A 13,770-nucleotide genomic window follows, 5' to 3' on the forward strand; every position below is an offset into this window, starting at 1 on the left:
TAAACTGGCAGAGCATTTAATTCATTTGTCACCATATTAAGGGCATCTTAAATATAATATACATCCTTTTATTAATCTCATAGGAGTGGGATGTGGTGGGGGGGAATGAAGAGGGTAATTTTGGATGAGTGAAGTAGAAGGATAGTTGCTGGAGTTACTTTTGATCAGGTATGAGGTCATCAATGGCCTGGCCTTTCTCCAATCGCTTCTCCATCTCCACCAGCAGCTTGACTCCATCTACCACCATCTGAACGAGCTCCACCTCAGAGAAGCCCAGCCGGTCAGCATTAGAGATATCAAACACACCGCCCACTGCAGCAGTGTCCACACCACCTGACACATTGAATACAGCATTAGTGCCAGAACAGTCAGCTTATATTCACTACCAACAGCCTATAGAGGGCAGCACTGAGCTTCAGACAAACAGCTTGCCTTGTTATATGGGTCATTTGTAACATTTACCTGTTCCACGCTTCTGCAGACGTAATTTCTTGAGCACCTCCTTAAACTTTTTGTGCTTGCTCATATTCGGGAGTTTGACATGCACACCTCCACGCAGCCCTGTACCCAGGTTAGACGGGCAGGTGAGGATATAGCCCAGGTGCTCGTTCCACATGAACTCATGTCCCTTACTCTTGAACAGCTCCTCAATCTGAAAAGGGTACGAGTCAGTAAGCAGCAGTAATTTACAGCACAGTTCATTAGACTCACAGTTTCTCCTCAACAACTTTAAATCACTCTTGAATGTTGATGAACAGATTACCTTGGTGAGGCCTGTGCAGAAACGAGTAAACACTTCTTTCATGTTGCCACCTTTCTGCATGGAGATGACACGCAAGTGATCCTCCTCATTCACCCACACGAGGAATGTTTTGTTGTCATTGTGCCTGACAAACATTAAAAGGAATGATTAGTTAATGGAACTGCTTGGTCCCAAATTTCTTTTACATTTTTCTTTTTTTTAAAGCCCGAGTTATCAAAAATGATCCAAGTCATGTGGTGTGAATAGTTCTCTGAATAGAGAAATGATATGAACATGACCACTAAACTGGGACAACAAGTTAGCACACAGTCTCCAGTGTGGAAGGGGTTACCAGAAGGCCAAGTAGTATTGCTAAGAACTTGAACAACTTTACTCAATTCATAAATGTAGCTCTAAAACTGTCAGCATGGCTCAAATGTCACTCGTGTTAACATGATTACTGAATTGAACAACCCCCCCACAAGCACCATAAATTCCCAGTGGTATAAACCAGGGCTGCTGCCCTCAGTACCAGTAAGTACTACTGTTCACAGTTTTCAGGGAAGCAGCATTTCCTTTAGGTCACAAGTGTTAGCATCTATACTATTGGTAGAGGCATAGAATCCAGGTAAACCCACTCTATTTGTCATGACACATATTAAATGTAAAGCACAATATTACCACTAACAGACATTTAATATCCACCACTCAGTGGCAATATTCAAATACTATTATTAGTGTCTAATAGTACCTGCATCCTGTCAGAACACACAAGCATACACACAGAAAAAGGCTGTTGAGCTTCACAAAATGGGAAGTGGCTGTAAGAAAATAGCACAAGCATTGAAAATGCCCATTTCCACCATCAGGGCAATAATTAAGAAGTTCCAGTCAACTGGAAATGTTATGAATCAACCTGGAATTGGATGAGTGTATTGTCTCAACACACTGAAGATGTTCAAGTGGTCAAAAAGTCTCCAAGGATCACAGCTGGAGAACTGCAGAAGTTAGTTGCGTCTTGGGGTCAGAGAGTCTCCAAAACTACAATCTAAAATCACCTACATCACCACCAGTTGTTTGGAAGGGTTTCAAGGGGGACAGGAAAAAAAAAAGAAAAAAGAACCCTCTACTCGCATCTAAAAACAAACTCAAGCATCTTCAGTTTGCCAGACACTACTGGAACTTCAAATGGGATCGGGTTCTATGATCAGATGAAACCAAAATAAAGCTTTTTGGCAATAAAGACCAGATGTGGTTTTGCTGCACACAGAGGGAGCCATATGGAAAAGTACCTCATGCCCACCGTTAAATATAGTGGTGGATCTTTAATGTTTTGGGCTGTTTTTCTGCCAGAGGACCTGGATATTTTGTTAGGATACATGGCATCATGGACTCTATCAAATATGAAAAATGAAAACCTGACTGCCTCTCCAGAAAGCTTAAAATAGGCCGTGGTTGGATCTTCCAGCAGAACAATGATCCAAAACATACATCAAGATCAACACAAATAATTTACTGCCCAAAAAATCAAGGTCCTGCCATGGCCATCCCAGTCCCCCAACGTGAAACCCATAGAAAACCTGTGGGGTGAACTGAAGAGGAGAGACCACCAACGTGGACCTGGAAATTTGAAGGATCTGGAGAGATTCTGTATGGAGGAATGGTCTCAGATCCCTTGCCATGTATTCTCCAACCTCATCAGGGATTATAGGAGAAGACTCAGAGCTGTTGTCTTGGCAAAGGGAGGTAGCACAAAGTATTGAAAAAGGGTGCCAATAATTGTTGCACACTTTTTTTTGGATAAAACTGCAATTGCAATTGTTTGATATCCATGAGTGTTTTATTTATTTATTTATTTATTTAACCAAAATGTTAAACAATAAAGACAATTTTTCACAGCCTTCTTTGCTCATATTTACCAAGGGTGCCAATATTAGTGGAGGGAACCGTGTGTGTAGTGTAGTTATATATATAAATAAAATATTTGTAAAAATTATTATATCTCATTTTGCGGCTCATTGATAATTCTTTGCCTAAACAGAACTAAACATCTGATCAACTAATTATTATATTATATAATTTAAAATTTTTTTTAAACAGTGTCTGTATTCTCTGTAAACATGAGCCCTCAATTTTATGAGCAATCAATGCACAATTTCATTAAAATGTAGGATTTTTTTACTTAAATCTCACACGGTCATACTTCCATACATAAATGTAGAATTAAATACTAGGTGTGCGCAGATATGTTTATAGGATATAAAGCATATTAGTGTAGGTTTTGGCAATTCTACCTTCACATAAGTGGTGGAACCCCAGTACAAATGCTGTATTGTGGGTGCTCCAACACTTACCATATTCCCCTGGCATCAGGCCAATCACGGGCCATTCCAGAGGCCAACAGCAGGGGAGACACAGGCTTGTCAAAGAGGAAGTGGTCATCAATCAGCTGCTGCTGTTCTGCTTCTGACATATTTTTCAGAGCATAGTATTTACCTTTCAGATCACCACTCAGGGCACCTAAAGCTACAAAACAGACAGAAAAATTCAGTGCATGGTCAATTTTAAACCTTTCCCTTTTGCTACTATTACAGCAATGGGTATGCATTACTATCTTTTACAGCAACAATCTTTTTAAAATAAATCAATAAATTAAAAAGCATGCTGGGAAAAGTAAGAGATTATACACATTCTGTAGCTTAATCACCACAACAGATTTAAAAAAATGTTAGTTGCAAAAGATGTGGTTTAGTATCCCCAATAAATACTGACATTTAATTTTTAGTCAGGTGGTTTTAGTTGTAAGCATCATTCATGACCGCTTGGTAAATAAAGCTCCAAATACATAAAATTCACAGAAACCCGATTTGGTCTATGCAATATCTCAACTCAAGAGCACTGCAACAATCACAAGGGGAGAACTGGAAAAATAAATAAATTAATACAAAAATAAAAATAAAATAAAAATAAAATAAAAACCAGCAACCACTGGGGTTGCAATCAGAAGCAAAGTGAAGGTTAAATTAGTAACTGATTGATGGTTGTGCCAGTTTTTAAAATGGGTCTTAGCATACCCAGATGAATTTGTAGGTTTATGCTCAAAATGATGGAATGGTAAGAAAGTGGTCCATATGTACCATTAAAAATTTGAATCTAGCAGTTTGTTTATTCATAGAAATTTCAGATACTCACTGTGGATAGCACTTGAAGTGCAACAATGAAAGTAACTTGGATTAGTGCCACTATTTCCACATTTCATTCTTAGAATTGCTACAACCTCTGAAAGTTCTCAAATCATAACTTGCACCCTTAGCTCCCCCACATGCCCAGAAGATTGCCACTAGATGGAGTCCTGCCCTGCTGTAGAACTATACCTTCCACAGAGAGTTTTTCAACAGCTCTCCTCTCGCCACGACTGCAGTGTGGTGGCAGGCAAAATCCACGAATGCTCCGGCCTGTTCGCACACGAGAACTCAACACGTAGTTGGGATCCAGATCATCCCCACCCTTCACAAAAAAATTAATTAGCGTGAATACTTCAACTAGTAAAGCCTATAATCAAGAAGATTGCACATATTGCAGTAGCCGGCACACTGCAAGTCATAACTGTACCTTGAGGTTGGCTGGGTTCAGGTCAGTTTTGTGTTTATCAGTGGGTTTGTATCCACCATGTCTGTCCTTGATAACAGGGTCCAGCAGCTCCTTAAACACCTCATAGGTCTCCTCATCTCCCGCCACACAGCCCACAGTCATAATGAAGGGGTGGCCTAGGATGGAGAAATGGATAAAATCAGCTCTACGCGCAAATAGATGTCGTTTCACTACAAAAAAAACCTAGAGTACACAAGGCACAATTACACCAATATGAAAAATATTATGACTGGAAAAAACATTTTCTTGCTAATCTAATTTAAGCTTTCACTGGAAGAAAAAACAAAAAACAACAACCCTCTTCACTGAAGATGAAATTCAGTCCTGGACTCTGATTCACTTCTTTTTGTGAAAACAGAAAGACTTATTCTAACCGGAGAGTGTTCTACCAGGATTATCTACACCAGTTTGAATGGCTATGTATGGTGAAGCCACTGGGAGTGGAATGCTCTTGGAGCTTTTTGTACACATATCCAGTGTCAAAACTTTGGCCCATATGGCTGCTGTGCTGGCTGAAGTTTGGGCATTCATCCTCAGCAGAGAGTTTATTGATAGTAAGAGCTAATTTTTTTTTTTTTTTTTTTGCTGGCTACACAACTACAAGACAAAACACAAGAACACAATTTAGGGAGAAGTCATCTGGAATTCATCTCACAATACAGAGTATAATCACCCTGGATTCATAAAAAGTGTTTGTTACTATAACTCAATCAGCTTTTATCTGCAACACTCTACTACTGTTGGAGAGCCAAGACTAATAATAAGGCCTTTACTCTTGTCTTTATTATTTATTTATTTATTTAAACTCAGCCAGGTTCCAGTACAGCATGCCTTTTATGGATTTAGTAGTTATAGATCTGTTATAGATCATCATCAATTTGTATTCACAATCTGAAACCGGCCAGCTAAGCCTGGCTCTAAAACAAACTATTTGAAGTGTTCGGCCAACATGCCACCGGGAAAACCAACTTTAATATTAGAGTTGAATCTTTTTGGATTTTGTAATGCAAGACACTGGTTTCCAACTCCAGTAACTTTCCCTACTCCCTACACACCTGAAGATCTCAATCTATTGGGCTGAACCTGGTTTACTGGGATAAAAGACCTAATAAGGGAGTTATGCACTCTTTATTAAACTGTGATGATTTGGAGCAGATGATTTCAGCTTTGTGTTCCGGTAAAAAGACATTTAAGCAGCTTTACCTGGGTTATCGACTCCAGTCTGAATCACATCATCCAGCGTGAAGCCACTCGGTGTCTGTTCGCTGCGCAGGCGCTCGTATAAATCAGGGGTGAGCACTTTGGCCATGTGGTTGTTGTGCTTGGTCAGGTCGGGATACTCTGCTTCAGACGAGTACTTCATCTTCAGCTGGTTGTGAGTGTTTCCGGAAGGCATGGTGGAGACTCCGGAACCCATACTAAAACACGTCAGTTTTTCCACACAAACCGGACAATACAATCATCCAAACAAGGACTTGATTCTGTTTAATAAATAATGCCGACAGTTTACCGCTATAAAAATTCAACGCACATTACGAGGGTACAGCCTATTGTTCGTTTATTAAAATAGAATAAACTTAGCTTGACTCAATATATTATAAATATAAACGCCATGAATGTATTGATTACACAGACGGCTGAATGATTGCGTGTTTATTAGATATCAAATACTCCTTACCGTAAAGTCAGATTAAACACGCATCCTGTAACATTTGGCCAGACGCGAAAAACAAAACAAAACAAAAAACCTCCCCGAATACTAAGCCGCGAATGCATTGTTAAAACAAGCTTAAATGTACAGTCTGGATAAAGGATGATGGACAGCATGCTTTCTGTAAAGTCGTCTAGTCAAGTTAGAAATATGTAACTTCACAGAAAACAATGTGTGGTTTTAACACTTGGACATTAGGGCAGTTGTCTATACTTACGTTGCAGGATAAATTTGACTTCTAGAAGTAAATGGGAAGCAGGAAAAGTTGCTCGCTGTAAACTGATAAACCAAGACTCAGTACAGTTACACAGTTTGTGTATAGACATACACTTTTTTCCGTGTTAACCTTGTCCTCGAATGTTTCTTGGAACATAGAATTCGAATAATAACGGGTATTCGCGCATATGCGGAAATTAAGGGACCGTCTCTAAAGTTACATACGACATTGTTAAACACGTTTCTAACTTCAATAGCATTTGAAGGGAATGACTTACAGTCATATAACCCACTGTAATGTGTTCATCTAGGTGTCAGGTAAGACGCACATATCAAAAATCTAAAAAATCTAAAAGGTGTGCGTCATACCTGACACCCAGTCGAACACTGTACAGTCGGTTTTTGTGACTGTACGTCGTTCCCTTCAAATGCTATTGAGCCTTAAATTATGGTATATTTTGTGTATGGGCCTGTTCAGTAGTGAAATTCATGTCACATTTACATATGAGTTAATAGCTTATTTTGTTATATATAAAAAATGTAAAAGGTACATATCACATATCAAAAATATAAAAAATCTAAAAGGTATGCGTCATACCTGACACCTAGTCGAACATTTTACAGTTGGTTGTGTGACTGTGTCATTCCCTTCAATTGCTATTGAAGTTAGAATCGTGTTTAACAATGTCGTATGTAACTTTAGATACGGTCCCTTAATTTCCGCATATGGAACGTCCAATGTCAAGCCAACTTTATGACAGTTAATTTTATCCTGAGAAAATCTGGCTCTTTGTGAATGCGGCTGGTGTTACATGCACGTTGGCATTATCGCCATCATAAATGTAATAACTGCTCGCTGTAGAGATGGAGTATCTCTGCATTATGAGAGACAGGTGTCCCCTTCTCAAGTGTCAAACACTAACGTGGAAGTCGTCAATCCTGCAGGGATGAGGTATTTTTGTAGGCCACCCTGGAAGTTAGCATCACCTTGATTCCCTCGACAAAAATCCAACAGGATTTTTCCATTATCTTTTGGATTATTGCAGAAAATAAACTCTATGACAAACAAAAGTTTGTGATTCTTCCATGTTTTGTTCATTAAGACAAGATTCATAAGATTTTGAAGCCTAAATACAATCGCCAGAAGTAAAAGCTAATGTTAGGCTATAAATGAACTACGCGATGTCGCATGACTTCAACGTCACCACCACTAAGTTTCCTCAAGCTTTATAAAAACAAAAACAAACAAAAAACAATACAATTGGAAAATACTATAAATTGATAAATCTGCAAGTTGGAAAGTTTGAGTTGCAAGAGCGCGAGTATTAACACAATGAGGCTGTAGTAGACGAGAATTCCTGTTCGGCATGATGAAGTTTAATGTCCCCGACAAGCTCTGTGGTCACATTTAGCCATGTGTTAGCAACCGTCTTTTTCATATAAAAGCGTCGTCTTCTTTTATTTTTGTAAAATCCTGAGTTGGGTATTACTGATGTATTTTATGGCGTAGTATAAAACGTGAACATGTCTTGAGCTTGTGTTAACCACAGACCTTATTTTAGGCATTTAAGCAAAAAACCCATTCAAAAACCCCACTGACTTCGGGATGATGTCCAGTACACAGGAAAATTAAGTCTGATATGTGTAGAGGCGTGTGTGTGGTTATGTTTTATTATTTGCCTGTATTGAATAAATAAAAGAAAATAATAATAATAATAATAATAATAATAATAATAATAATAATAAAAGAAGAAGAAGATTAAGAAGAAAACAATAAGAAGTATAATAATAATAATAATAATAATAATAATAATAAGAAGAAGAAGAAGAAGAAGAAGAAAATCCCATCTGTTCAACAGCTGGAACTTGAGATTTACTGAATCACTGACTATTGGGATATCTCTTGCTTTACACGTCTCTATCACCTCCCAAAAGAGAGACAAATAAGGTGTTATATTAAGATAATGTAAAATTAAAAGTCATCCAAATACTTTGATGTTGGTCCAATAAGTACACTGTAATGTTCTCTTGAGGTTGCATGCAACAAAATCTTTATATAAACATATAAAATGTTTCATCAGTCTCATCAAAGTTGGGCTGCAGAAGAACCAGAAGAACAGAGCATCAACAAAGCAGGAAAGATAGATATATAGAATTTAATATATGTCATGGTATGTAATATTCTGTTACACAGGACTGTATCGCTTATTGCCTGCATTGTAGCAGAATTGATGACAGACCTACAGCTGCCGTTCTTCTTCTATATATTTTACTGTGCAACAGTAATTTTTTAAAAATAAATAAATAAATAAATCCTTATCTGTTGAGTCATTTCTGTTGCTTGAGTAATGCATTTACTTACAAAGCAGTTCCCTGAACATATCTTTATCTATTGAGAACTAGATCCCCCCACCCCCACATACAGTATATCCACCATAAGTGCTGTAGTTTTTCTAAATTTTGCATCTACCTCCAAGGTGGCATTGCATTCAGAAGGGGTTTTCCACAGCATTTGTCTGGAAAATCACCTTAGCCAAAGTAAAAATCTCTCAGAGTCAAAGGGTTTAATGCCAAAAATCAGACTTTTATTAAAGAATCATAAAAGTCTACAGATCATCTGATGAGTACAATCAATGTTCATGCTTTTATACAATGCTTAAACAATGATCTCATTAGGTGGGGGTTTTCCCATATTTGATCACACTTCTGATGGCAATTACGTTTCTTTCTTCATATCTTATTTATAATAGTGACGTTAGTTCAATCAGTTTAATTTCTAAGAAGCTTTTATTTTACTGACTTATATCATGGATTTTAACAACACATCTTAAGAAATCACTTTACATCAAACTGGTAACTTAAAAAGAAAGTAGAAATGCATTGTCTTCAAAGATACAGACTTAAAAAGATAGAGTACAAACTGTGTTTTATATACAGGTGCAGGTGATTTTTCTGAGAAATAACAGAGCAAGCCTACAAGAAAAGATACATTTGTAACTGAAGAATGGGCGCTCAGTGATATCAATGGTTTTAGCTTCTTTGATAAACAAATTCTCTCTTATGATCTCATATATTACACATGATTGGATCTTACTTTTGATTGCTTAACCTTAACATACTGATCTATTCAATGATTTCTTTAATATATAACATTAACATACTGATTTATTCAGTGATTTCTTTAATATATACCATTAACATACTGATTTATTCAGTGATTTCTTTAACATATACCATTTGCTTTAAAAAATATACCATACATTCACACTGGGAAATCTTGCCACAGAGCCCACTGCTTCATCGCTGTAAGACATGAGTATGTATGTTTACACCAGTTGTATGGATGGTTACATTTTATACTTTGGTCAGTGTCCCTTTAATGAATTTAGATAATACTACATTAGCCCACAAAAATACACAAGAACACATTTACTTATAGTGAAGCTAGGTTTGTGTGATGTAAGTATACATCACACAATGTATAATGTAATGTATAGTAGGAATGCACTAACTGCAAATCCAATGAAATGTATTTATGCAGTCTTACTTTGTTTTGTGTGTATTGCTGCTCTTGAATATATTTCACCTATTCTACAATTTGACCCTTTGACCAGTAGATGGCAAGCGAGTTTTCTGATGAGTAGTTCTATTTTTAACAGCAGACAGACAGCCATGTGACGATTTTCATTTCCGGTGGGGAATACCAGCCTCCCAAACAGATGTTTTAGGAACTGGTGCTTCACATTTCTTATTTCCTTTCCTCGCTTCCTTTCCTTGCATCTTAGCTCCACCCCCTTTGGATATGAGGGAAGGATGCAAGGATGAGATGTGAGGAGAGAGAAATCGAAGCAAATGGAATATCCTCGCTCTCTTAAGCGTCACTTAAAAGCGATGTCAATTAATGATGACTGTGCTCAGCTGGATGACCTCACTGCGCTTCAGGGATCTGCTGTTGTGCTTATTTTTGATGTGCTGTTATGTTGTTTGAGCTTGGTTAATAACAACATTCTTAATAAAGCAAAATGCTTTGCTAGTATGTGAAATGGCTGGGTTATTCAACAACGAATGAATAAACAATACATAAATTATTGCATATTTTGTACAGTTTTGCATATCCAAACATGCAAGGATCAATTAATTACAATACTCATTGTAAGTATATTATTATTATTTAATTATATTTCACACAAAATAACATCACATCATCAAAGGACCTTTTGTTTGAGATTGTGGCAGATGTAAAGCAGGAGGGGAGGTTTTTCAGCAAGAAACACTTTTGCATAGGATACACCTGTGTATCCTCATTCCTAGCTCCTCTGGAAGCTTCCTCGCTCCTCACCTCCTTGTGGTGCAATTAGCGAATTCATATGTCCTTCAAGATGGCTGACATAGCATTTCTGGGTCGATTTCTGGGTCACGGGCTGGAGGACGGAGGAAAGAGGAAACAATTTGAGTCAATTAATCAATTAGGTCAATTTGAGTATTGAGAAGCACTCAGTTAGTATAGATGCTCCCTAGTTTTTGTGGTGCACTGTGGCATTTTTTTAGGGAGCGAACGTTCCAGTACATTGGAAGGATTTTGCAACTGAGACAGCCCTAAAAATGTCAGACTCCCCAATCAGTGCCCTGACTACTGAACTAGAGAACTGGTTGAGACATACCCTTAGACTAAACAAATAAATAGCCTTCCACTTATGGAAGGGGGGGGGGTATCAATCATTTTGTTGTTGTATCTGATGAATAGCTGGTATCTGCCAACAAAAAAGGGATGATCATCATTCACTAACCCCTAGCTAATAAATGAGCTTTGATGCAGTCAGTGCATTTAGGAATCCTGGACACCAAACACATCCCTAGGTGTATCATCTTTACCAGAACATAATCATATTTGACATCTTCATACCTTCTTGTCAAGTCCAATCTGAGAGCTAATTTAGCTGATTCACTCCCTCAAAACTTCACACGTCCCAGTTCAGTCAGTCAAAAAAAAAAAAACAACTACAAAAAAACACTCAATTGAAAATTGCTATTCTATTCATAATTTATTTATTTTAAGTAGTGTGCTTTTTCCCCCCACATGCAGATATTTGTGATTATCAGTCACAGGCTCAACTCAAAGCATGTGCAGCATGCAAAAAAAAAAAAAAAAAAAAATGTGTGGAGGAAGTGTGTTCTGCATCCACCTGCATCAGTTACACACCTGAAACAATTTTGAACAAATCTAATGTTCAATAACTAATTTTTGCTTTCTTCCAGTGCTGATTGTAGAACTTACCTTCTCATTGGGCAGCCTGTCTATATGTGTTGACATGAACACACTCATTGCACAAAAAGGCTACTGAGACCTGACAGAGCATAATAAACAATTAGCCAACTTCACAAGGAGCTTTTTGTCCAAATTGTTATATTATTCTAAAACACAACTTGAAACACAACAGTACCTCTACAGAAAGAATGTTTTATACATAATTTGCTTTATTATTTATAAATAAGCTATATTGCCAAAAGTTTGTGGACACCTGACCATGTCATTCTTCCCCAAACTGTTGTTACAAAGTTGGAAACATACAATTCTGTAGGATGTCTCTGCATGCTGTAGCATTACAATTTCCCTTCACTGCTACTAAGGGAACTAAGGAGCCAAAATGTTTCAGTGTGACAATGCCCCTGTGCAAGAAGCGAGGTCCATGAAGACATGGATGGCCAAGGTTGGAGTGGAAGAACTCACATGACCTGGAAAAAACCCTGATCTCAATCAAAAAATACTGATCTCCTCTGGTATGAAATGTAATACTAACTGTCCCCCAGGCCTCCTCACCCAACACCCTGATCTCACTAATGCTCTTACGGCTCAGTGGGTCCAAATCCCCACAGACATGCTCCAAAATCTAGTGGAAAGCCTTCCCAGAAATGTGGAAGTTATTATAACAGCTAAAGGGGATTAAATCTGGAATGGGATGTTCAACAAGCACATATGGGTGTGATGGTCAGGTGTCCACAAACGTTTGGCCACATAGTGAATATAGCTTGAAATAGTAGGCTACAAACTGTATACAATGTAGGTTGCATTTGTGAATAATGTATTTAGAATAATAATAATAGTAAAAGCAATACAGATAGAAGTTCAACTACTGTAGCTGAAAGTATTTCAGCTATAAGACAAAATGATTATTAGACTGTCTATTATTAAACTGTCTTGAAAATCACGATTGAAAATACTAGTGTTGGGTCCGTGTCCACCTTTGTCGAGTTCGAGTCGAGACCAAGTCTTTAACCAGTCGAGTCCAAGTCCAAAAGGGGTCGAATCTGAGTTGAGTCCAGCAAGTAATTAAATTGAAAAAGATTTGAAATTGCAATTGTAAACTCAACACTGAGCTGTTAAATTATATAAAAAATATTGTAACCTTCACAAACCAATGGCAACATAAATGTAAAAAAAAAAAAAAAAAAAAGACTATTACAACTTGCCTTTGAATATTTTTATTTCATGTCATTAGCACCTCAACTAGTTTCCTATCAAAAATGGTTTCAAAGGAAAAAAAAAGGGATATAGAGGTATATGTACAATGTTTATTATATTATAGTGTATGAAAATACAAATTAACCTGTTTTGTTATTGTATCACACTATATTGTCCATATATTATTTCCGCAAACGTCTACGTCACAGCGTGAACTATCAGCATAATCCCGCCCAAAGGCAACCATGAAGAAAGAAGGCGGGGCTTCAGGTGCCATGTCGTGGAGAAGCTTTGTGTTTCGGTGCGAAAGCAATAACCCTTTGTTTGGCCTTCTGAAAACGGATTAAATTAGGAATCGGTGGCTACTGTTTATTTATAACGTTGTTCCTGAGCAGTACAACCCAAATGTTTGCTTGTGCACAATGCATTTTACGGAGGACAGCTTCCTGAACCTGGGCAAGAACAACGCAGGCCACACACAAAGGCTACTCCTGAAAAGTTGGGCGATTCCCACTTTTCCCAAACAATCTTGTGCTTCTGAATTAGAACCTGTATGTTTGATTATTTTATGAAGCATCTGCTATTGACTTTTCAAATGCAGAGTTTTGTGTTGTGGCCCAGGGCTCAGCTGTAGACCTTTGCTAATGTGCTAGCTAATGTTTGCTAAGTTGCCTCAAGTGTTTTTTTTTATATGTTGGTGGTCTGACAGAGACGTTGATTGTAGCTGCTGTTGTGATTGTATCTTGAAACGGTTTGTATCAATTGAATCACAAGAATCTTAGGTTTCCAAAGATATATTGCATGAGTATCTATCTACACACAGAGGCTGTGTACATAGCATAGATTTGCAGTTAACAACGAGACGGCCCGCCAGTGGGCCGTCGGAATTTACATCGTATCTGAAAGGTAAGAGAGTTACAAAATAAAAATTTACCACTGTGAAGTCAAGTTGTGTTTGCAAAGTTGGTTCCTCTCGATCATCTGCATTTT

General features: G+C 37.7%; 1 protein-coding gene across 1 annotated transcript; it reads right to left on the reverse strand.

Moving 5' to 3' along the window:
* Positions 1 to 6,481, reverse strand: LOC128605538 (creatine kinase B-type). Its single transcript, XM_053621083.1, has 8 exons — positions 6,322 to 6,481; positions 5,597 to 5,811; positions 4,355 to 4,509; positions 4,117 to 4,249; positions 3,097 to 3,268; positions 764 to 887; positions 463 to 652; positions 1 to 333 (listed from the first exon to the last, which is right to left on the reverse strand). The coding sequence occupies exons 2-8, from the start codon at positions 5,808 to 5,810 to the stop codon at positions 155 to 157; spliced, it is 1,167 nt and encodes a 388-aa protein (XP_053477058.1). The 5' UTR covers position 5,811; positions 6,322 to 6,481; the 3' UTR covers positions 1 to 154.
* Between the last annotated feature and the right edge of the window lie 7,289 nt (positions 6,482 to 13,770).

Source organism: Ictalurus furcatus, chromosome 3 (genome assembly GCF_023375685.1).
Source record: "Ictalurus furcatus strain D&B chromosome 3, Billie_1.0, whole genome shotgun sequence".
In the NCBI taxonomy this organism is placed as follows: Eukaryota; Metazoa; Chordata; class Actinopteri; order Siluriformes; family Ictaluridae; genus Ictalurus; species Ictalurus furcatus.